The sequence below is a fragment of the Pseudophryne corroboree genome, chromosome 1, assembly GCF_028390025.1.
Source record: "Pseudophryne corroboree isolate aPseCor3 chromosome 1, aPseCor3.hap2, whole genome shotgun sequence".
Lineage (NCBI taxonomy): Eukaryota > Metazoa > Chordata > Amphibia > Anura > Myobatrachidae > Pseudophryne > Pseudophryne corroboree.
This window is the reverse complement of record NC_086444.1, coordinates 1,224,530,766-1,224,554,711: the sequence shown is the minus strand read 5'-3', so window position 1 is coordinate 1,224,554,711 and position 23,946 is coordinate 1,224,530,766. Positions and strand designations below refer to the sequence as shown.

Here is a 23,946-nt window from a genome sequence, read left to right as displayed (position 1 = left end):
ACCGTGGATATATGAGACCTTAATTGCTAATGGACCAGCCACTTCTCTTAAATGTTGAACAAAAGCGTAAAATACAGTAAGAACTTGTAGATTGATTGAGTTAGATGAGACAGAACATCCAAAGACTATTACAGAAATTTCTGTGAACGCCTACATAATCGTGTGGCAATTGCAGCCAAGGGAGAGCGCTAATTTCCTTTGTGTGCAGTTGAAAGCACTCTGCTCACCTCCTGGATTCCTCCATTTGGCTGATACTGCATTTGGCAGGGGCAGAGGGAGGGCACTGCTAGTCTATTGTGTCCAATACAGCGCTATGCTCCACCTGGGCCCATAGCTGTGCCGGTTGTATTGGAGAAGCCGCCCTTGAAGCAACTCGCGAGGGTCGAGGGTCTCCCTGGCAGGGTGCATACCCTCGACAGCTACTGATGTGGTGCACCCCATTAACAAACAAGGGTGTTGCTGGCAGTATCACAGTGTATCCAGATAGTATACAATGTATACAAATACGCATTTCTCCACCCATGTAATATGGCAGTTTTGTCAAAGGATAAAACTCAAGTTGCAGCAAGCAGCTTTTAAACAGTTCAATCAGTGATTTGTCAGGTAATTATCCTCACCTGTGCTGTGTGTATGGAGGCAACTCCCTCATTATTAGTGCATGCAGCATTTATATCAAAAATAAGTAAGTCATAAACCGAACAGAATGGTGGCTATCTTTATCTACATGATCAATGATTAATATTGACATTCCTCATGTATAAACATAGACATAATATAATATAAAAAAACACGTAATGTCCATAAAGCAAAGGTGAATAGATTTATAGTAAAAATGCCACACATGCTTTAAGTACTAAGAAATTGCTGAAGACACCAATATAGAGTGACCATAGTGTATTGTTTAAGGATATATATTTCTACACCTAGGTTCCCGTGTTCGAAGTTCACATTGTATAAAATACTATTTTATTTTACTAAATTATAAATTCTTAGTGTTAAATATTATAGTATAGCTCTAGAGATACACTTTAGTTACCAAATTTATCCAATAAAGAACAGCAAATACTTTAAGAAACAACTTTGTTTCAATCTAGTTTATTTCAATAATGATCTAATAGATGGGGAACAGCTTTAAAAGATATTTAGTATATACAACAAAAAACACATAGTGTCCGTAGTCCAGTGGGCAGAGGCATGGATCCATGAATCTAGGGTCCCAGGTTCAAGTCACAGGTGACATTGTTTTTATGTATTTTTATTCTTATTAATGTTTTTATTTTTATTTACACTAATTAAAGTATAATATAATACTAGACATTCAGATCAATACTGGGTTGTAAAAGATAACTATCCTTAGTAAACATAATTGTAACGTCCAGTATCTCAATCTAAACATTGATGGAAATAACAGCAAAAAAAATTCCATTTAATGATTACTTTCTAGAACCCAACCTATATTATGCAGATGACAGCATATTTGTGTTTAAACCCACTTACTGTACTTACTCTTACTTTTTGTTTCTCTTATTTTTAAAGCTAAGAAACTATTTAAATAAAATTAACTTCCTCAGTCCATATAATGAAAGACATTTTTTTAATGAAAAAGGAGAATTTTTGGAAACATTACAAATTGTGAATTGGGCATGGGAAATGGTTGGCAATAAAAAGATAGCCATACAGATTTATGTGGGTGAATTTAATCCATCACATCCAGGAGATCAGCAGCTGCATATTTTTCCTTGGAATATAAAGTGGAAACACGGAAAGGTCAATCCTAAATTTATACCACAAAAAGATTAATAAGTATACTAGTAACTAAAAGTGAAAAATGATAGTAGAAAAAAAACACTTACTGTAAATATAATTTTATTTAGAATTTGAAAATGTCCTTATTTTGTGTTAAGGACAAACAATAATACTGTCAAACCTCACAGTAGATCCCCTGTTAAAAGTAAAATAAATAAAATAAAATAAATACAGTACAAACACATAAATAATCAGAGGGAACTAAACAGTGAAAATGTTTTTCGCAGAATGACAAATCACTAAGTAATTTTCTTGATTCCTTACATGGATACATGAAAATTACTTTCTGACTTGTCTATTTGGGAAATAAAAATTATCTGTTTAGTACCCTCTGATTTTTTTTATATATTTATATTTTGCAATCAAACTTTGAAACTAAATACTGTATGAGGATTTTGTGTTGTCCTATTTGTGTCATTGCATATTTATGTTTTTTTTTTAATAATGATTATTGATGTTATGATGCCATACGGGATGCTGCATGATGTCAGTGTTCAATAATTTAATAATATTTGAATTATTCTGTGCAAAATAAATATTAATCCTCTCATTTTCTATGTACAGTACCTTAAAAAAATGGTTTCATCAGGAAATATTTTGGATGAATGTAAAGATTAAAAAAGGGAGTTTGGTTCGACACAGGGATTCTATAGTGGAAAGAACTCCTCATGGAGTGTGTATCTAGTATCGGCAATTCAAATAATTATGTTGTATTTATACTAGAGATGTGCAGGTTCAGATTAAACACCAGAATTAATGCCAGTTTGGTCTTATCATGATTTTTCTTATTGGTTATTCAAAACACATGACATCCGTGAGCCAATAAGTTGCCGTTTTGATATCTGAGTAAAACTGAGTAAAACCGAACCCGCTCATCTCAGATTTATATATTATATTTGGTGTTGTTGGTGGTGCTCCCAGAACCAGTAGAGGTAGACAATATACACAACTAAGAAGAAAGACTCTTTGTTGGGGCACTCTTATGTTATGAAAAGGTGTGATAAAATGTAACTATTAATAGTTGTTATAATAAAATTATTTGGCAAAAAACATGTACTTGAAAAAAAGTTGAAAAAGAGAAATTCACACACAAACTTTATTGTTGCACCCTCTCACCTTCATGCCATATTAATGCTAATGGGCCTAGAACTTCAACTGGACCTAGACTTGATGATCTACAGTAGGAGGAAGATGATGATGGGAGTGTTGTTCCTCCTGATGCAGACTGAAACGCCCATCAGATCAGGATGTTTTTCAACAATAGATTTTTTTGGTTTTAGGTGAAAGTCAACACCGGTACTCTTGGCCACAGACAATGAATTCTCACCTATGGGTACTTGTTCACAAGAGTACAAGGACCACTCCGAACCCAGTTGCTCAATATTGATAAACTTTTAAACTCTCCGCCTCTCCTCTTACTGGTCCCTGTAAGGAGAAAAAAAAAAACAACAACATGCATGCAGGAGCTAAACCTCACCTAGCTTATTATTTATTTATTTTATTTATTAACAGTTTCTTATATAACGCAGCAAATTCCATTGAGCTTTACAATTGGAAATAACAATGATATAGCAAACTGGGTGATAACAAACAGTCAGAGGTAGGAAGGCTTATCACTACTAGGCTATCTACAATAAAATATCAGAGCCCTCAAGCTATCTCTGGAGTGTGGTGCGGCACAAAGTATAAAATGACAAACATTTTCTACAAATGTTGCCCTGTACGGAAACATTAACCAATACAAGATTAAGCAATGCCCTGTCTCTTTTCTTCTCTGCCTACTCAAGCTGTTACAACAATCCCTACCTTCATAAAGCTAGCTATCTCTTTTCCTATCTGTGGCTGTTATGGCTACACGAGGGACATATCATATAACATGGGGGCCTGGCAGGCCTCCACTTTAGGAAAACTGGTGACTACTATGTGTGTGGAGCTGGGCTGCTCCTCCAATCAGAGAACTACCAAAGCTACTGAGGAGTGGGTACTGAAAAGCCTGCCTACATCAGCTCAGTCTTTTTAATATGGCCTTCTGCTTGGCAAGTTACAGGGCATAAATGTATCAACACAGTGGACAGGGCCTACTGCCCAGAACCCCTGTATCAGGGGATCAGGCTATTGCCTATCTATATGGGGCTCAAAATGAGCTGGGCCTTATGGCAAGCTTACATTATTTACATTAATAAGCTCAGGACTATGGGTCAGCCTATTTAGGACATGTTAGTGTGGCCTGGGCTAGAACACAGCAACACCCTTATGTAGGGCTCAGGCATACAGCCTGCCTACATTTGGTCCACTTCTAGTGACCTGAGCATAATGCCCAGATCACATTTCTCACTAATAAAAAATGATCTAATGCCCACCTAAATGTACACAGGCATAAGTCTTGAACCATGCCTGCGGGCCTAATGCCCACCTACCATGCAACAGACCTTTGCCTGATTGTGCCCACAGGCCTAGTGCTCGACCCCTGGTGGTCTAGGGAGAGGGGTATGTGACACTTAGGCTCTATCTGTTTGTTGGGTGAGAATTTAGTGGGTACTTCTTTGGGATCTTTTTCATCCCACTGCTACAACCCTTCTCCAGTGCTCATCCATGCCGTTCTGCTCTTGGCAAGTCCTGGCCAGCAGCACCAACTTTTCTCTTCTTCAGCCAGACTCAAGCACCTGCCTTCTTTGTTGATACCGACATCTTCTTGCCTCTTCCATGGCCACTGGAGCTCTTCTCCCAGCATCTGTCTTCTTCACTCACTCCTAGATGACTGACTCCACTGCTCTCCGGTGGCATCAGATGTCACATGCCAGGAGCGGTGTATTCTTTGATGCAGTGAGCCCTTATTGGCTTGCCATGGCTGCTTCTCATTGGCTGCAACTCCTTGAGCCGTGAATGGCTTACAGAGGGTGCCGGATTTTAAATACCACTGCTGATGCTTACAATTGGCTACCAAATTGGCACCACATTTTAAGTGCTGCTACTGAAGCACTGCCCATCTCTGCAGAATGACAGATGCTGGGAACCAATAGATGGTCCCAGCTCTGGACACCCACCGTTGCTGCACTACCAGCGCTGGGAGCGGACACATTGTCCCAGTGCCAGAACACATTTCCACATATATATAAATACAAAAATCCACTGCACTCACCATTCCCAGTTTTGGGTGCACAGTGGCATGTGACCACATTGCTTAAATAAACAAAAAGCAGAGAGCCCAGCACTCTTTATAGTAAACTCACCATAATACATAAATAATGGGGATTTGGCTCTTGAATTGCTAAATGCATTTTAGTTTCCAGTCCACTTCATGGGACCCAATTTAACTGCAAGTCCTACTCTATCATCCAGAATTTTGAGAACCTGGCAACTGCTATCACTTCAGAGTCGAACAGAAAATAAAAAAACTGGTTTAATGCTCACCTGCAAATTAACTTATGGCTTTTAAAGGTGAAACAATCACCAACACAGCTCCAAAAATTACCACTAAGGAAACAGCTGACACAGGTTTAAAATAAATGAGTTTACAAAGGGGTGCAGGAGAAAGCTGATATCTCAAAAAAAATGTTTTTAAATTATCCCAAATGAACACATACTTATTAAAATAAGAAAAGGATAAGCACATGAGAGAAAAGGGCCCTATGCATGAGAGCTTACATTCTAAAAGAAAAGGGCAGACAGACATGGGTGACACAAATGGGGTAGACAGAGAGCATGGAACAGAGATTTAGGATGAGATTTGGCTGGGTTTGGTGAAGAAGTGGGTCTTGAGAGCCCATTTAAAGTTCTGCAGAGAGGTGGAGAGTCTAAGGGGGAAGGGTAGAGAATTCCAGAGAAAGGGAGCAACACATGTATTATTTTGGTGGTAGGAGTGGGAGGAAGTAATCAGTAGGCTGGAGAGTCAGCGTGCATTAGTAGAGCAAATATAACAACAGGTGGGAGTGTAAAGGGAGATAAGTTCAGAGATGTAAATGGGAGAGGAGTGGGTGAGAGCTTTGTGAGTGTGAGAATCTTGAATTGGATTATGAAATGGAAGGGAAGCCAGTGAAGGGCTTGTAGAAGAGGGGAGGTGGATGTAGTGCGTTGGATGTGGATGTAGTGGGTTGGAAGACTTGGAGGAGATGAGGTTCTTAAAGTATGATTGTTTTGTGAGGGAAAGGGCAGCATTGTAGGACAAGAAAATAAGTTTGAAATGTAGGAAGAGCATGATTTCCTACAGTGGCCCTCATTCCGAGTTGTTCACTCGCTGCTAATTTTAGCAGAATTGCTAATAGGCTAAAATCCGGCAGTTCTGCACATGCGTATGCACAGCAGGGCACACGCGCTAAGCAAATTTACACAAAACTATGCTATTTTACTCACAGGCGAACTAAGCTTTTCAATCGCTCTGCTGATTGACAGGAAGTGGGTGTTTCTGGGCGGAAACTGCCCATATTCAGGGAGTGTGCTAAAAAATGCAGGCGTGCCAGGTAAAAATGCAGGAGTGGCTGGAGAAACGGAGGAGTGGCTGGTCGGACGCTGGGCGTGTTTGTGACGTCAAACCAGGAACTAAACGGACTGAGGTGATCGCAATCTAGGAGTAGGAGAAAGGAAATGGGGAGAAATGGGGAGTTGGAGAAATCAGAAATATCACAGCAGTGAGTGAAGACCAGGTCCAGCGAGCTCCCATTCACATGGGAGGGTGAGGAGGTCACTGGGAGAGACCAAGTGAAGTAGTGAGGTTAGGGAGTTTAGAGGCAGGGGATTTTGTGGGTCATTCCGAGTTGTTCGCTCGTTGCCGATTTTCGCTATATTGCGAATAGTCGCTTAAAGCGCATGCGCAAGGTTCGCAGAGCGCATGCGCTTAGTTATTTTACACAAAAGTTAGGTATTTTACTCACGGCATAACAAAGCTTTTTCATCTCTGTGCTGATCGTAGTGTGATTGACAGGAAGTGGGTGTTTCTGGGCGGAAACTGGCCGTTTTCTGGGAGTGTTTGAAAAAATGCTGGCGTTTCTGGGAAAAAACGCGGGAGTGTCTGAAGAAATGGGGGAGTGTCTGGGTTAACGCTTGGTGTGTTTGTGACGTCATACCAGGAACAAAACTGACTGAACTGATCGCAATGTAGGAGTAAGTCTGGAGCTACTCAGAAACTGCTAAGAAATTTCTATTCGCAATTCTGCTAATCTTTCGTTCGCAATTCTGCTAAGCTAAGATACACTCCCAGAGGGCAGTGGTTTAGCGTGTGCAATGCTGCTAAAAGCAGCTAGCAAGCGAACAACTCGGAATGAGGGCCTTTTTGGGGATATAGATATAGATGTTGAACTCTACTATGATAATGTAGGGAATGACAGAAAAGAGGAAGTGAGGAAGCCAGGAAGCAAAGTTGTCATGGAATTTAGAGGCAAGGCCATGGCGGTGGTAAATGACAGTTACTCTAAATTGGACAGGTTTGAAGAGGCGTATACTGTACCATGGACCTCCGATGTAGAGAGTGTAAGGGACGGTTCTGGGGGTATGAGTTGGTAGGAGTAACTAGAGGGTAAAAGGACCCCAATTTGCATAAGGAAGACCTTTACTGGCAATTACATCAAAATACAGTACAGAGACTTCTGTAATGATGGATTCCAGCGGGGATGAATTAATAGTGTGTGAACAAGATGTAAACACTGATGAGGGTGAGGATGATAATGCCAATGAGATCTTAACACTGTAGAGATATTTTACAGCATTTTCAGCTAAGCTGCCTTAAGCTAATTAATAGCATGTTTTCTGGGGTTAAACAAACCAAGCACTTCAGCTACTATGCAGCGTGAGATGCTTGGTGTGAGTGAGCTGTCAGGTTCCATGCAACTGTGCTAATGTTAGGTGTCTTTTCTTGCCTGAGCATATGTCCCAGTCACAATGTAATGTGACAAGAATGCACCAGGAGACTGTGCTGAGTAATGTGATATACGACACTTCTATATTGTGTGTGGCTGAGTCTGTACACGGAGCAGTACAGAACTTGTAAAGGTAAAAAGCTGCAGCTGCTACATTGTAGCACTTCCTATACAGATTAAGAATATCAGTCCCACACTAATAAACAAGTGTCATATATAAAAAAATAATCAACACAGTCTCCTTGTTGCATTGCGAACATGATGCATTTTTGGCAAAAATGGCACCCAATGCTAGAAGATTCTCTCATGACCTGGTGTGCCAAGAGGGGCTGTGTAGTTTTAGTAAACTGAACATAGGGCCTTATTCAGGTTGGATCACTCCTGTAAACCAACAAGCAGTTTCCTGATTATTGGAAAAGTGCAAATGCACAGAATGGGTCCTGCACATGTTTAGTTTACGGAAAGACAAATCAAAATATATTAGCTGCATAGTCCCCTCTCTATAACACTAGCTCAGGAATGTTCCACATTTTTATTGCATTTTAGGATTTAGTAAAAGGCCACTGCTGCTACCACAATATTTTGTAAAAGTATAATTTTTAATACAATGTAGCTATGATAGGTAACACTGGAGCAGATTACTGTAGAGAGTGGATTTGACAACAGACTCATTTTATTTCCAAGGTTCCGCGAGGTCTGTGCTCTGCAGTCTGTCTTCCAGGAACCAGACGGGCCCTGAGGAAAGGAACCCACACCTGCTGCTATGACTGTATCCCATGCTCAGAGGGAGAAATATCCAATGTGTCCGGTAATCATCTTATACACCTTGTCTTCCAGCATTTGTATGTTCACTGTAGAGGGAAGTATAGATGATGTTATTACTGTATGTGGTAATTTACAGTTATGTTATATTCAAACTTGGCACAAATGGTAGATTTTATTGATTTTTTTGTTTAGTTCTGAAAAAATAATTTACCTTCTGTTACTGAAAGCTTCTGTCCATTCTCATTATCCTTTGCTAACATTTGAACAGAAGTAGAGTAACAAGCATTTAGCTAATATCATTGCTCATGACAATTTTAATTCTTTAATATTTCCAAATTAAAATTTAACATTGTATTATATAAATATATATATATATATATATATATATATACATACGTAGAATTTCGGCGGCACTCAGGAGAATAAACCACACAGACGCAGCCACTTAGAGCAAGCCTAAGTGGCTGCGTCTGTGTGGTTTATTCTCCTGAGTGCCGCCGAAATTCTACGTATATTTGGCAGCTTTGCTGCATTTTCCGGAAGGCAACGGGGACAGAAATCCTGATATTAGTGAGTGCCGGATCTCATAGAAACTCTCTCTCTCTCTCTATATATATATATATATATATACACTGCTCAAAAAATAAAGCGAACACTAAAACAACCCAATGTAACTCCAAGTCAATCACACTTCTGTGAAATCAAACTGTCCACTTAGGATGCAACACTGATTGACAATCAATTTCACATGCTGTTGTGCAAATGGAATAGACAACAGGTGGAAATTATAGGCAATTAGCAAACACCCCCAATAAAGGAGTTGTTCTGCAGGTGGTGACCACAGACCACTTTTCAGCTCCTATGCTTTCTGGCTGATGTTTTGGTCACTTTTGAAAGCTGGCGGTGCTTTCACTCTAGTTGTAGCATGAGACAGAGTCTACAACCCACACAAGTGGCTCAGGTAGTGCAGCTCATCCAGGATAGCACATCAATGCGAGCTGTGGCAAAAAGGTTTGCTGTGTCTGTCAGTGTAGTGTCCAGAGCATGAAGGCGCCACCAGGAGACAGGCCAGTACATCAGGAGCCATGGAGGAGGCCGTAGGAGGGCAACAACTCAGCATCAGGAGCGCTACCTCCGCCTTTGTGCAAGGAGAAACAGGAGGAGCACTGCCAGGGCCCTGCAAAATGACCTCCAGCAAGCCAAAAATGTGCATGTGTCTACTCAATCGATCAGAAACAGACTCCATGAGGGTGGTATGAGGGCCCGACGTCCACAGGTGGGGGTTGTGCTTACAGCCCAACACCGTGCAGAACGTTTGGCATTTGCCAGAGAACACCAAGATTAGCAAATTTGCCACTGGCGCCCTGTGCTTTTCACACATGTGACAGATGTGACAGAGTCTGGAGATGCCAAGGAGAACGTTCTGCTGCCTGCAACATCCTCCAGTATGACCAGTTTGGCAGTGGGTCAGTAATGGTGTGGGGTGGCATTTCTTTGGGGGGCCGCACAGCCCTCCATGTGCTCGCCAGGGGTAGCCTGACTGCCATTAGGTACCGAGATGAGATCCTCAGACCCCTTGTGAGACCATATGCTGGTGCGTTTGGCCCTGGGTGCCTTCTAATGCAAGACAATGCTAGACCTCATGTGGCTGGAGTGTGTCAGCAGTTCCTGCAAGATGAAGGCATTGATGCTATGGACAGGCCCGCCCGTTCCCCAGACCTGAATCCAATTGAGCACATCTGGGACATCATGTCTCACTCCATCCACCAATGCCACGTTGTACCACAGACTGTCCAGGAGTTAGCGGATGCTTTAGTTCAGGTCTGGGAGGAGATCCCTCAGGAGACCATCCGCCACCTCATCAGGAGCATTCCCAGGCATTGTAGGGAGGTCATACAGGCCTGTGGAGGCCACACACACTACTGAGACTCATTTTGACTTGTTTTAAGGACATTACATCAAAGTTGGATCAGCCTGTAGTGTGTTTTTCCACTTTCATTTTGAGTGTGACTCCAAATCCTGACCTCCATGATAATTTTTGTGTGTTTTCGTTGTCAGCACATTCAACTATGTAAAGAACAAAGTATTTAATAAGAATATTTCATTCATTCAGATCTAGGATGTGTTATTTTAGTGTTCCCTTTATTTTTTTGAGCAGTGTATATTGTGAAGATCACTGTACGGGGTCTCTCTCATGTGGTAGTTGAGCACCTACATACACACAGCAGCCAGGACACCAGTCTAGGGTTATTATGCAATAGCGTAATCCATTATCACTAAAATATATTTATGGCCCAGGACGGATTTTATTAGGGTTACAACCAAACCCATAGCTTTTCTTAATAACGGTACCTCAATAATGGGTTATGGGACAAGTGGACTTTTAAAATGTGCCTTGTAGCATGATACTGACATTCAGTGCAGAATTCACAATGTTCAGATACCTATTTATGGTCCCCGGGTCAGGAAAATCTCTGTGTTTTTTCTACCCCTAGGTGACTTGTATTTACAGATAGAGCCACGCTAGTCGTAACTCTATCTGTGACGTAGATGTGCCCACACGGGCGCGCATATAGCCGAGAGCATCTACATCCAGCAGGTCGCACGCACCTGTGATGAACAGTCATCCCATTCACAGAGACAGACAGAAATGATCAGATTTGGATTGTCTCTGTGCACTCCCAGCGTGACTAGGTGGACGGATTGCCTAGTCACACCGGGAATGTACGTTTGCAATGCAGCCATCTCAGATGAGCACGTCTCCATCTGTATGTGACCATGAGCTATGTCTAAATCCATTCTTCTACATTCCTTGAGAACTACCAATTGTTCCATAATATCTTCCCCTTTCTTAGTCAATTGATACAAAACAGACTGGTGTACTGCCATATGAGGATATGACAGCTGACTATCAGGGTGTACAGGGTTCCCATCAACCAATCATTATTACATTCTCTCTAGCTTTTACCAAATTGGGTAATTTAACTGTGATAAAAAAAAATACATTTTCTGACTTCAAGATTAGGCAGATGATCAACTGGTTCAACAACATTTTCTATTTCAGTAGGAGATATATCATTCTGTACATCACTACTGTTCTCATCATTCTCTGGCTTCCCCAATAATACTTGAGAAAGGGCACATTTCAGTATTGGAAGATGCTACCACTGACACTGTATCAGTAGCATTCTCAAATGGGTCTGGGTTATATACTGTACTTCTGTAACAAATCGGCTTTCCCACAGATACCAGAAGTGGGCAAAGTCTCTCCCCAATATCACATCATACATCAAGTCAGGAACCAAACCGACTGAGACCACAGCAGAACCACACTGCATTTCTGTGTTTACCTCTGCAGTAACATAGTAATGGGAATACCTACGTATGCAAGTCACACCAACAGTTTTCCCCATATGGTTTATGGTGTTCATCAATTCAGCTTACATAAGAATAAGCAGGCTACCAGAATCTAACAAAGCCTCTACCCAGTTGACTTCTATAGTAACAATACACATTTGTATACCGTATTTGTCTCAGCCTGTCCATCTGCAGTGCATGGTACAGTAGTTAAGCAAGGAAAGACACTCTGCAATTGACATGAGCAGTATCACATTGTATAGGTTCAGAGGTAAGTGTACAATTAGCAGCAATATGGTCCAATCCACCACATCAAAACATAGGTTTATGTTATAATTATCAAGTCTTTTACGGGGTAAGAACCTTCATGGCACTTCTGACCTACTTTCATTTTCCAGACCCACAGTCTAATGTTCTTTCCACAGCCCAACACCCTTCTCCTTTGGAACAGTCTTACCAGTGGTCACTGGAGTTCACTGCTGCAGGATTAGGGCCTGGTTGGGTACACTTAATAATTCCTCAACCACCATACACCTCTCCACCATTTTAACCAATTGGTCTGCTGTTTTAGTGTCCACATGGCTTACCCACTTGCGCAATGTTGTAGGTAGAGACTGCAGCTATCGATCCATAAAGAAACATTCCATGATCTGTGGTCCTATTAGAGATTCTGGCTGGAGCCACTTTTTGATAAAATGGAAAAAGTCATATGAGAGCAGGGAGGCTTTTCTATTTGTTATTCCCAGCGTTTAACTTGTTGTGCATGGACAAACACTGTGACTCCCATACGAGTTAGGATTTCTTGTTTTAACTAATGATAGTCTTTGGCATCAAAATTTATGGCATTTTGCTTTTTGCGGTACTCCAGACAGGAAGGTTACCACAAGACTTGCCCACTGATCAGGCCAAATCTCTCTCTCAGTTGTTCTTTCAAAAGTAGTAAGATAAGCTTCAACTTTATCTCTCTTGGTCATCTTTTGCAGAAAGTTACTAGCCCATATGGAGTGAGTGTTCCACATCAATGGATGCATCTCCAGACAAGACTGCTAGCTGTTGTACCAGCTCCTTTAAGGCTTGGCGGCTTTCCTCTATGGACACTGGCTGTTGCCTCTGGGTTGCCCCAAAGGCCAATTATTGTGCCCTAGTGGCTTCTTGCTGAACCCTGGTGACTTCTTGTTGAATCATGTTGGTTTCCTGCTAAGCTGACTTATTATTATTATTATTATTATTATCCTTTATTTATATGGCGCCACAAGGGTTCCGCAGCGCCCGATTACAGAGTACAAATGCACATAAAAAATAGGAAAACAGTGACTTACAGTTGAATACAATATAGGACAAGTACAGGGCAACTAAGCATAACTACACCAGTAAACAGAGATAAGTTCCAGGTGGTCAAAAAACTGTGGGATCTGGGCAGTTGAGGATTATTAAAGTAAGAAAAGTATAAGCACATGAGGGAAGAGGGCCCTACTCGTGAGAGCTTACATTCTAAGGGGAGGGGTAGACAGACAGGGATGACACAGATGGGGTACATAGAGAGCGTGGAACAGAGGGTTATGTTGAGATTTGGCTAGGTTTGGTAAAGAAATGGGTCTTAAGAGCCCGTTTGAAGTTTTGTAGAGAGGTGGAGAGTCTGAGGGGGAGAGGTAAAGAATTCCAGAGAAATGGAGCAGCACGTGAAAAATCTTGGAGATAGGAGTGGGAGGAAGTAATCAGAAGACAGGAGAGACGGCGTGCATTAGCAGAGCGAAGAGGACGGGTGGGAGAGTAAAGGGAGATAAGGTCAGAGATGTAGATGGGAGAGAAGTGGGTGAGGGCTTTGTAAGTGAGTGTGAGAAGTTTGAATTGGATTCTGAAAGGGAAGGGAAGCCAGTGGAGGGCCTGTAGGAGGGGGGAGGTAGACGTAGTGCGTTTGGTGAGGAAGATGAGCCGGGCAGCAGCATTGAAGATAGATTGGAGTGGAGAGAGGTGATTGTTAGGGAGGCCAGTTAAGAGGAGATTACAGTAGTCCAGTCTGGAAATAATCAGTGAGTGAATAATGATCTTAGTGGCATCCTGTGTGAGAAAAGGTCTGATTCTAGAAATGTTTTTGAGATGAAAATGACAGGTTTGTGAGAGGTGCTGAATGTGTGGTTTGAAGGAGAGGGAGGAGTCAAGGATTACGTCAAGACAGCGTACTTGGGGGCTAGGGGAGATAGTTGTGCCATCAATGGATAATGAGATTGTGGGAGGTGAGGCTGTGCGGGAGGGTGGGAAGATGATCAGCTCAGTCTTATACATGTTGAGTTTAAGAAAGCGCTGAGACATCCAGGAAGAGATAGCAGAAAGACAGTTTGAGGTACGAGTGAGGAGAGCCGTGGAGAGATCAGGGGAGGAGAGGTAGATTTGAGTGTCATCAGCATAGAGGTGATATTGGAAGTTAAAAGAACTAATGAGTTCACCTAAAGAGGACGTATAGAGAGAGAAAAGGAGAGGACCAAGAACAGAGCCTTGGGGGACACCAACAGTTAGTGGAAGTGGGGGGGAGGTAGCCTCATGAGAGGAGACAGAGAAGGAACGATCAGAGAGGTAGGAGGACAGCCAGGAGAGGGCAGTATCATGCAGACCAAGAGAGTGAAGGATTTGCAGAAGGAGAGGATGGTCCACAGTGTCAAAAGCAGCAGAGAGGTCAAGAAGAATAAGCAGAGAGTAGTGGCCCTTAGATTTGGCTGCATGGAGGTCATTGCAGACTTTTGTGAGGGCAGTTTCAGTGGAGTGGAGAGAACGGAAACCAGAGTGGAATGGGTCAAGCAGTGAGTGAGAGGAAAGAAAGGCAGTGAGGCGATTATAGACAATACGCCACGTGGTGTTAACAATGTCATCCATGTTATTTTTGAGTGTGGGTTTGAAGCAAAATCTGTGTTCCTTAAGTACTGTATATGGGTTGATGTCCAAACCTGCACTGTATCCATCTCGCACTGTATCTGTCCCACACTGTTACCTGCACTGTATCTGAACTGCACTGTATCCAACTCACACTGTAACTGACTTTCACTGTACCTAAACCAAACTGTATACAATCTGCACTGTCTGTAACCTGCACTGTATCTGACCTGCACTGTATCAACCCCACACTGTGTCCATTCCACACTGTATCCGACCCACACTGTATCTAACCTGCACTGTTTCCTACACTATATCCAATCCACACTGTATCTGAACACACAGTATGCACTGCATTCGACCCACACTGTTTCTGACCCGCAGGTACTGAACACTCTTTTTATGGTTTGAGAGATTTTGGGGTACTGCTTAACAAAGAGACTGATTGATCGTGGCTTTATATGGGTACAAATTGCCAGTTATCATTGGCCCAGGGAGTTACAGATTGGGCACTGAGAATAGGCATGTGATGGGGGCTTGTGCACTTGTGTAGGGAGCATTCACAACTGCTGTTGCTATTTTACACATGGGTTAGGGTTTTTACTTTGCTGTTTATGAAGTACTAATACTTTAGAGCAATGATATTCGAACCACATGATTCTTAGTATTTTCTGTGTTGTGTTGTTTTCTATTAAAAGTACAAAGTTGGTTTAATAGGTTATTGCTAATGCATTACAAATAGTTTTAAACAGAAATATCTGCCCTGTGTTTGTATTGCTGCTCTGTTGCTCAATTTAGCCAGCCAGCCTTTGACCTATGTTGGTGAACAATATTATGACCTGTGAGGTGGTCAAAATCGACAGGAAATGACTGGTAATTAATGTTATTGAGGTTAGTAATACTGCAGGAACAAAAAAGGTCCACATTATGTGATTTTAGCAGTTTTATTATCTTTTTGGAAAAAATACATACACAAAACCAAAACATGTGAGGGTATTTATGGCAAATCCAAAACTGAATCCAAAACAGAAAGTTAATACAATTCCAAAACAAAACAAAAAATCAGGAGTGCGCATTTCCCCTATTCTTCTGTATAATACAGTAGAATCATATCTATCCCATTTAACAAAACGGTTCAAAGAGAACAATTTTTTTACATACTGTACAGTAAATGACAACTTTTTGGAATATGTACCATTTTTTTAATGAATACATCTAATACATTTCCCAAATACAGTGTTTACTAAAAATGTTATTTTTATCCACTTAAATATGAAAATGGAAGCATTGATGTTTTTTTATAAAATATACTTATGCAGTTTATAAACCTATGTATTAAAACAAAGAAGCCCAGATACAGTTTCAGTGTTTAACACCGAAAGAACAATTCGCTTTAAAAAAAGTTTTCAAGTGATAAGGCTTTGACCATTAAATCAGCAGAAAAGGGAGGAGGAGTGGTTCAATGTACAGTAGTCTATCTTAGCTTAATGACTCTTTATTTTAATTCCAACTATCCAATAACCGCACATTTTCATTTCAGAATGTACTGAACAACTACTAGATTAATCCCTGACATCACATACAGGAGTTACACAAGTGTACTATCATTTCCCTGAAATACATAAATACCTTACTAATCAACTGGGTCATCCAATCATTTTGTGTATAGAGTCTTTATCTTACAACATATTTTATTTTCTTAATTATCATTTACAACCCTGTGCTGTTTCTCTGAATTCCATTATTAGAGACACCATTTATTTTCTTAATACAATCAAGGACATTACCTGGAAGGAGATCTATCACTTTCTTACTGTACATGTGACATCACAGAATTTATACAAACTTCCCAGGAATGGAGGCTGTTAACCATTTTTTTACCCCTGAAAGATGTGATCTTGAAGAGACAGAATAGGTTTCTTACTGACTGCATTCTTTGTATTTTTTGGAAAAATTGATTTCTTTTTTACTTCATACTACTCACATCTTATTAGGAAGGCCATGAGGACAAGGTGTGCCAAGAACTTCACCAATCTGTCTATGGACAGGAGCTCATTTGGGGAAGGGGGGTGATCTCAGTGGACAGCTGGTCATAAACAGTCATTACATTAATGACCTTTTTTCATATGGTATGGGAGCAATAGTTCAGTTGATGATTTTATGTCGCACTGAAATGTTAATTATTTTAAACCTAACATTCACTAGCTCTCATCATTATGCTGTCATGAACTTCCTGATATATATCTATAAGTCAAGAAGAGCCTTAGGAGAGACATGACAAAGACCTGTAGAGCACCAATAAAAACAATATTAACTATATTTATTAATAACTTGTATTAAACCCAAGCTCACCACCCAATGGGTACTTAAAAAACCTAGTGATATCAGCACAGAGTTTAATGTCCCTAGTGGAACAGCATTTTTTAGGACCCATTTCCCTAGCAAATCCAGCCCTGGCACTCTGAAGGGCTGGTTGGAACTATCGTAATGAGAACCTGACACCACATTTCCATCTGCTATAGTGCCACAAGTAATGGCTGACAAAGGGCATAGTGCTGGTTAGTGGAAAATAAAGGGGGAGAGAGGCAGATTCTTGTCTCCTAATTTGTCCTCTAACAGCCTAGGTTTAAAGGCCTAGGAATAGTTAGCTATATGAGGGGAACCCACGCTATTTTTAAAAAAAATTTCCTATGTTTATAAATAAAATAAAAAAGTATTTAGAAACTCACTCAAAAATAGTATAATAGTGTTGCTGTCACCATAATTTAAAAGAATAAAATTATAAAATAATGTGAAACTACTGTACATTTCACACATTATTTCTGATTTGTTTTAGGACACATAGAATTCTTGTTGATAGAAAGAGCTTTCTTATTCAATACCAATCAATGAAATATAAAGGATTGTATAACAGAAATTTGAATACAGCAAATTTCATTTGCTTCATTTATTTTTTAGACAGTAAAAGTTGCCAGAAATGTCCTGAGGATGAATGGCCTAATGAGGAGAAAGACGTTTGTGTTCCAAGAATATTAGAATATCTATCATACAATAATGACATAATAGCTACAGTCTTTACTGCAATCTCTGGGGTATTTTTTCTTTTGACTGTTTGTATTTTTGGAATATTTGTTTCATTCCGAAATTCTCCCATAGTAATAGCCAATAATAGAAACCTCAGCTTCATTCTTCTCACCTCCCTCAAGCTGAGCTTACTCTGTGTGCATCTGTTCATCGGTCGTCCAGTGGACATCACCTGCATGCTACGCCAAATATCCTTTGGAATAATTTTTGCTGTTGCCGTGTCTTCTGTCCTGGCCAAGACTATCATGGTTTGCATTGCTTTCAAAGCCACCAGACCAAGAAGTTCATGGAGAAAATGGCTCGGTGTTAAATTGCCTAATTCTGTAGTGTTTATCTGCTCATCTGTTCAAGTTCTCACCAGTGCTATTTGGTTATCAGTGTCTCCTCCTTTTCAAGAGTATGACAGGAACACATATTCTGGGGTGATCATCATTCAATGTAATGAGGGCTCTGACCTTGGCTTTTATTTTATGCTGGGTTACATGGGGTTTCTTGCTGCTTTTAGTTTTGGTCTGGCTTTCATGGTGAGGACATTACCTGATATCTTTAATGAAGCCAAGTACATTACATTCAGCATGCTGGTATTCTGTAGTGTTTGGATCTGTACCATACCTGCCTATCTGAGCAGTAAGGGAAAACATGTGGTCACTGCAGAGATTTTTGCTATATTAGCTTCAGGTATCGGAGTACTGAGCTGTATTTTTTTCCCTAAATGCTACAATATTCTACTAAGACCAGAAATAAACAGAAAAAGACACTTTTTAAAGAGAAATGAATCACAAAATTGCATTTAATCTTTTTCAATTAAAATAATTATGGTGAAAATGTTTTTAATATTATTGTCTATATGCATGTTATTAAAATAGACTTAATTGATATGAGATGTGTTACATCAAATAAATAGTTATTCAGCATTGTATACTGGTTATTCTCATTTGACATAGATGTAAAAGAAATGCTGCACATATGTTGTGATGGGATGTTATACTTACACACAGACAGCAGTATCAGAATTGTATTGTATGTAAAAGTACAGTTTGTAGAATATTGTTTTAATTCACTTAGGTGGATCAATAGCATGTGTCCTATATTTAACCATACACAGACCTGGAACAAGGAAAATGAATGTCTCCTGGAGTCAGAAAATTATATAATGATCTCTTTTCCAGACCCCAATAAAACTGGAAGATGGGATACATTCATTCTCCAACAGCCAGATCAGGTCAGGAAGGTTATAAAGGTTTCACCTCCAGGGAGGAGTGGACTGTTGTGCCATTCTGGGCTAACTCCCCCTCCCCTATCTATTGAAAGGCAGACTTGGGAGTCTAAGATCCAATAAATGTCCAGTGTGCAGCATTGAGCGAGTTAAAAAACAAAAAGGTGGGAAGGAGAAGTGCAGCTGTGAAATTATATTTGCACTTGTCCATTCATGTTGTGCGTTCATTCTTTTGGAGAACTCAGCCACACGAGCTGAAGGTGAACCATCCTACATTGTGAAGTCCCCCTACATCGGAAGTTATTTTGAGTAAGTGTTAGGCTTCTGAAATATTATTTTGCTGTTGTTTTCTGAGATTTATGTACTGTATTTCCTGTCCATATTTGTAATCTTCTAATTGAAATAATACCTTAGATTATTTTGTTTGAAGTAAAAAAATAATTAATTCTAGTGTATTCTCTGTGTCTCTTGGTGAATCTGCAAGCCTGTGAGGTTAAAGCTATGAATCTAAGTGTAAGTCAGTGTGCAATTAATAATTCTGTATGGTTGTAAGAGCAAGAGCTTACCTAGTGTGGTATTACTAGAAGGGTTTTGTTTGGTTCTGCACTGGATTTTTTGTAATTTGATACAGGGGCATAATTAAATATTGCCCCAGCAATACCAACAATGTGTTTTACATAGAATCCCTGAAAAGGGTATCAATGTTTTGGGTTGGTGGTGCTCCCAGAGTCAGTAATATATACTATTTGTGGAAGGAGAGAAAAAGAAAGACTGTTATGGCACACTTGAAAAGTTATAAAATGTTAAAACTTAACTTATTTTTAAGTACTATGTAAAATGAATGATACATTGAAGGACACAAACATATATAAAAACAATTATATATGGTATCTTCACACAATAATATGAAGTATAAAAAACAAAAGTATTCATAAAGTTCAAATATTTGAGATATGTTAGATGCGCATAAGGTGAAAATATAAAAAACTGGAATCTCAATGGCTGTCCAGAAAGAATGAGAAACATAGGCGTTATTCCAATTGGTTATAATTATAATATTTATCCAATATACAGGGCCTTCTGTTTTTAAAAGGTCTCCTGGTACAGGTTGAGTAGCTGCACAGTTAATTGTAAATTAGAGAGATAAAGTGAATGATAGGGTAGTGGTAAAGAGGTCAAAGGTTTCAGTGACATTCTGCTGTTTGTAACAAATTGAGGAATTGTGCTTACTGCACCTGATATTCCCTAGAGGTCTCCCATCAAGGTACTGATCATGCTTGTCACTGCTTAGCTTCCAAGATCAGATGAGATCGGATGTGACCAGTGAAATGTGGCAGTAATGTATCCAAATAGGACAAATGAGAGAGTGTGGTTGATGACTTTTACCTAGAGAAAGGGTACTTCTGCTGTTCAGTGGAATTGCACTGAACACTGGAATTAGCAATCCATAACTGATAAATCTAATGTCATCTTACCTCCTTCATGAGCATCAACAATTTATTTAGTGATGGAGAACAAACCATCTACATTAGTTTTACATATCTCAAATTTTCTAACTACCCCTAAAAAAGTTGGACCTCTCATGACTAAAGCTTCTAATAATGAAAAGTGATGGGAGAATGTAATAGGGTGTGATAATCAGAAAGCGAGATATTTTGTGAGATTTCTCCTGATTTTTTAAAGTGGCAATCATTTATATGCCAAAATCATCTTGGTTTTGCCATGTAAATGGTTGCCACTTAAAAAAAAACCCAGGAAGAACCTGCAAAGATACAAGAGGTCACATTCTTAGCAGTTGCGCAAAACCATGTGCACTGCAGTGGGACAGATATAACGTGCAGAGAGAGTTAGATTTGAGTGGGTTATTTTGTTTCTGTGCAGGGTAAATACTGGCTGCTTTATTTTTACACTGCAATTTAGATTTCAGTTTGAACACACCCCACCCAAATCTAACTCTCTCTGCACGTTATATCTAATCCCTCTGCCCCCTGCCCCCCCCCCCCCCCTGCAGTGCACATGGTTTTGCCCAACTGCTAACACATTTGCTGCTATGATCAACCCTGAGCTTTGTGGAGCTCCAACTGACAGGCACCAAAGAGGAAGTGGATTCAGAGAAATAACCACTGAAATAATAATTAGAGTCTCTTAGACTTAGCAGTGATCAGATCATTCACTACCTTAGTCAGTGCTGTCTCTGATGAGTTTTGGGTATAAAAGCCTTGCTGAAGTGGATTCAATTAATTGTTCAAGTAAAGAAAATGTTTTAGATGGGTGCAGGCAATTTGCTCAAGTAGGTTGGAAGATCATGGGAGCTGAGAGATGGGATGTTAATTTAAGAGAACGTAAGGGTAAAAAATTGTTATTTTCAGAATAGGAGCAATCACTGTATGCTTGAAGAAAGAAAGAAAGAAAGAAAGAAAGAAAGAAAGAAAGAAAGAAAGAAAGAAAGAAAGAAAGAAAGAAAGAAAGAAAGAAAGAAAGAAAGAAAGAAAGAAATGAAGGAGATATACAGTATTACAGATTTTAGTTAAGTTTGGTATTAATAAAGGAGACTGCTCTACTTATTTGTGATGGTGTTGGTTTAAGAAGATAGAAAGTAGAGTAGGAAGATAACTAGAGAGTAAATACTTTATCTTCATTGTGAGATCTAATAATATTGAACCCAGAGGGTTCAAGATTTTGTGCACTGATAAAAGCTGTTGGGTTGGCTGTGTGTGTGTGTGTGTGTGTGTGTGTAGGGGGTATCAGTGATTTAATTAGGTTAGAAGCTTGAGTAGAGATGATATATTGGAAATATGTTTGTTTTGCAGTGCCCACAACCATAAAATATGAGTGGTCTTATATGTGAGGAAGTCACTTGGAGTTTGAGATTTACTATACACTAGAGATGAGCGCCTGAAATTTTTCGGGTTTTGTGTTTTTGTTTTGGGTTCGGTTCCGCGGCCGTGTTTTGGGTTCGAACGCGTTTTGGCAAAACCTCACCGAATTTTTTTTGTCGGATTCGGGTGTGTTTTGGATTCGGGTATTTTTTTCAAAAAACACTAAAAAACAGCTTAAATCATAGAATTTGGGGGTCATTTTGTTCCCAAAGTATTATTAACCTCAAAAACCATAATTTACACTCATTTTCAGTCTATTCTGAATACCTCACACCTCACAATATTATTTTTAGTCCTAAAATTTGCACCGAGGTCGCTGTGTGAGTAAGATAAGCGACCCTAGTGGCCGACACAAACACCGGGCCCATCTAGGAGTGGCACTGCAGTGTCACGCAGGATGTCCCTTCCAAAAAACCCTCCCCAAACAGCACATGACGCAAAGAAAAAAAGAGGCGCAATGAGGTAGCTGTGTGAGTAAGATTAGCGACCCTAGTGGCCGACACAAACACCGGGCCCATCTAGGAGTGGCACTGCAGTGTCACGCAGGATGTCCCTTCCAAAAAACCCTCCCCAAACAGCACATGACGCAAAGAAAAAAAGAGGCGCAATGAGGTAGCTGTGTGAGTAAGATTAGCGACCCTAGTGGCCGACACAAACACCGGGCCCATCTAGGAGTGGCACTGCAGTGTCACGCAGGATGGCCCTTCCAAAAAACACTCCCCAAACAGCACATGACGCAAAGAAAAAAAGAGGCGCAATGAGGTAGCTGTGTGAGTAAGATTAGCGACCCTAGTGGCCGACACAAACACCGGGCCCATCTAGGAGTGGCACTGCAGTGTCACGCAGGATGTCCCTTCCAAAAAACCCTCCCCAAACAGCACATGACGCAAAGAAAAAAAGAGGCGCAATGAGGTAGCTGACTGTGTGAGTAAGATTAGCGACCCTAGTGGCCGACACAAACACCGGGCCCATTTAGGAGTGGCACTGCAGTGTCACGCAGGATGTCCCTTCCAAAAAACCCTCCCCAATCAGCACATGATGCAAAGAAAAAGAAAAGAAAAAAGAGGTGCAAGATGGAATTGTCCTTGGGCCCTCCCACCCACCCTTATGTTGTATAAACAAAACAGGACATGCACACTTTAACCAACCCATCATTTCAGTGACAGGGTCTGCCACACGACTGTGACTGATATGACGGGTTGGTTTGGACCCCCCCCCAAAAAAGAAGCAATTAATCTCTCCTTGCACAAACTGGCTCTACAGAGGCAAGATGTCCACCTCATCATCACCCTCCGATATATCACCGTGTACATCCCCCTCCTCACAGATTATCAATTCGTCCCCACTGGAATCCACCATCTCAGCTCCCTGTGTACTTTGTGGAGGCAATTGCTGCTGGTCAATGTCTCCGCGGAGGAATTGATTATAATTCATTTTAATGAACATCATCTTCTCCACATTTTCTGGATGTAACCTCGTACGCCGATTGCTGACAAGGTGAGCGGCGGCACTAAACACTCTTTCGGAGTACACACTTGTGGGAGGGCAACTTAGGTAGAATAAAGCCAGTTTGTGCAAGGGCCTCCAAATTGCCTCTTTTTCCTGCCAGTATAAGTACGGACTGTGTGACGTGCCTACTTGGATGCGGTCACTCATATAATCCTCCACCATTCTATCAATGTTGAGAGAATCATATGCAGTGACATTAGACGACATGTCCGTAATCGTTGTCAGGTCCTTCAGTCCGGACCAGATGTCAGCATCAGCAGTCGCTCCAGACTGCCCTGCATCACCGCCAGCGGGTGGGCTCGGAATTCTGAGCCTTTTCCTCGCACCCCCAGTTGCTGGAGAATGTGAAGGAGGAGATGTTGACAGGTCGCGTTCCGCTTGACTTGACAATTTTGTCACCAGCAGGTCTTTCAACCCCAGCAGACTTGTGTCTGCCGGAAAGAGAGATCCAAGGTAGGCTTTAAATCTAGGATCGAGCACGGTGGCCAAAATGTAGTGCTCTGATTTCAACAGATTGACCACCCGTGAATCCTTGTTAAGCGAATTAAGGGCTCCATCCACAAGTCCCACATGCCTAGCGGAATCGCTCCGTGTTAGCTCCTCCTTCAATGTCTCC

General features: G+C 40.7%; 1 protein-coding gene and 1 pseudogene across 1 annotated transcript; one reads left to right on the top strand and one right to left on the bottom strand.

Moving 5' to 3' along the window:
- The first annotated feature begins 7,023 nt into the window (after positions 1-7,023).
- Positions 7,024-18,520, top strand: LOC135052248 (vomeronasal type-2 receptor 26-like). Its single transcript, XM_063957428.1, has 2 exons — positions 7,024-7,288; positions 17,601-18,520. Exons 1-2 carry the CDS (start codon positions 7,024-7,026, stop codon positions 18,518-18,520), a joined length of 1,185 nt encoding a protein of 394 aa, XP_063813498.1.
- Positions 18,521-20,165: 1,645 nt separating this feature from the next.
- LOC134942753 (5S ribosomal RNA) lies at positions 20,166-20,284 on the bottom strand (annotated as a pseudogene).
- Positions 20,285-23,946: the final 3,662 nt, after the last annotated feature.

What these genes read in the sequence shown, in the direction of transcription:
- LOC135052248 (XM_063957428.1), top strand. Translation starts at nt 7,024, where the DNA reads ATGCTGCTAAAAGCAGCTAGCAAGCGAACAACTCGGAATGAGGGCCTT. An exon ending in TGTAAGGGACGGTTCTGGGG is followed by an intron (nt 7,289 to 17,600) that starts GTATGAGTTGGT and finishes TTTATTTTTTAG; the next exon opens with ACAGTAAAAGTTGCCAGAAA.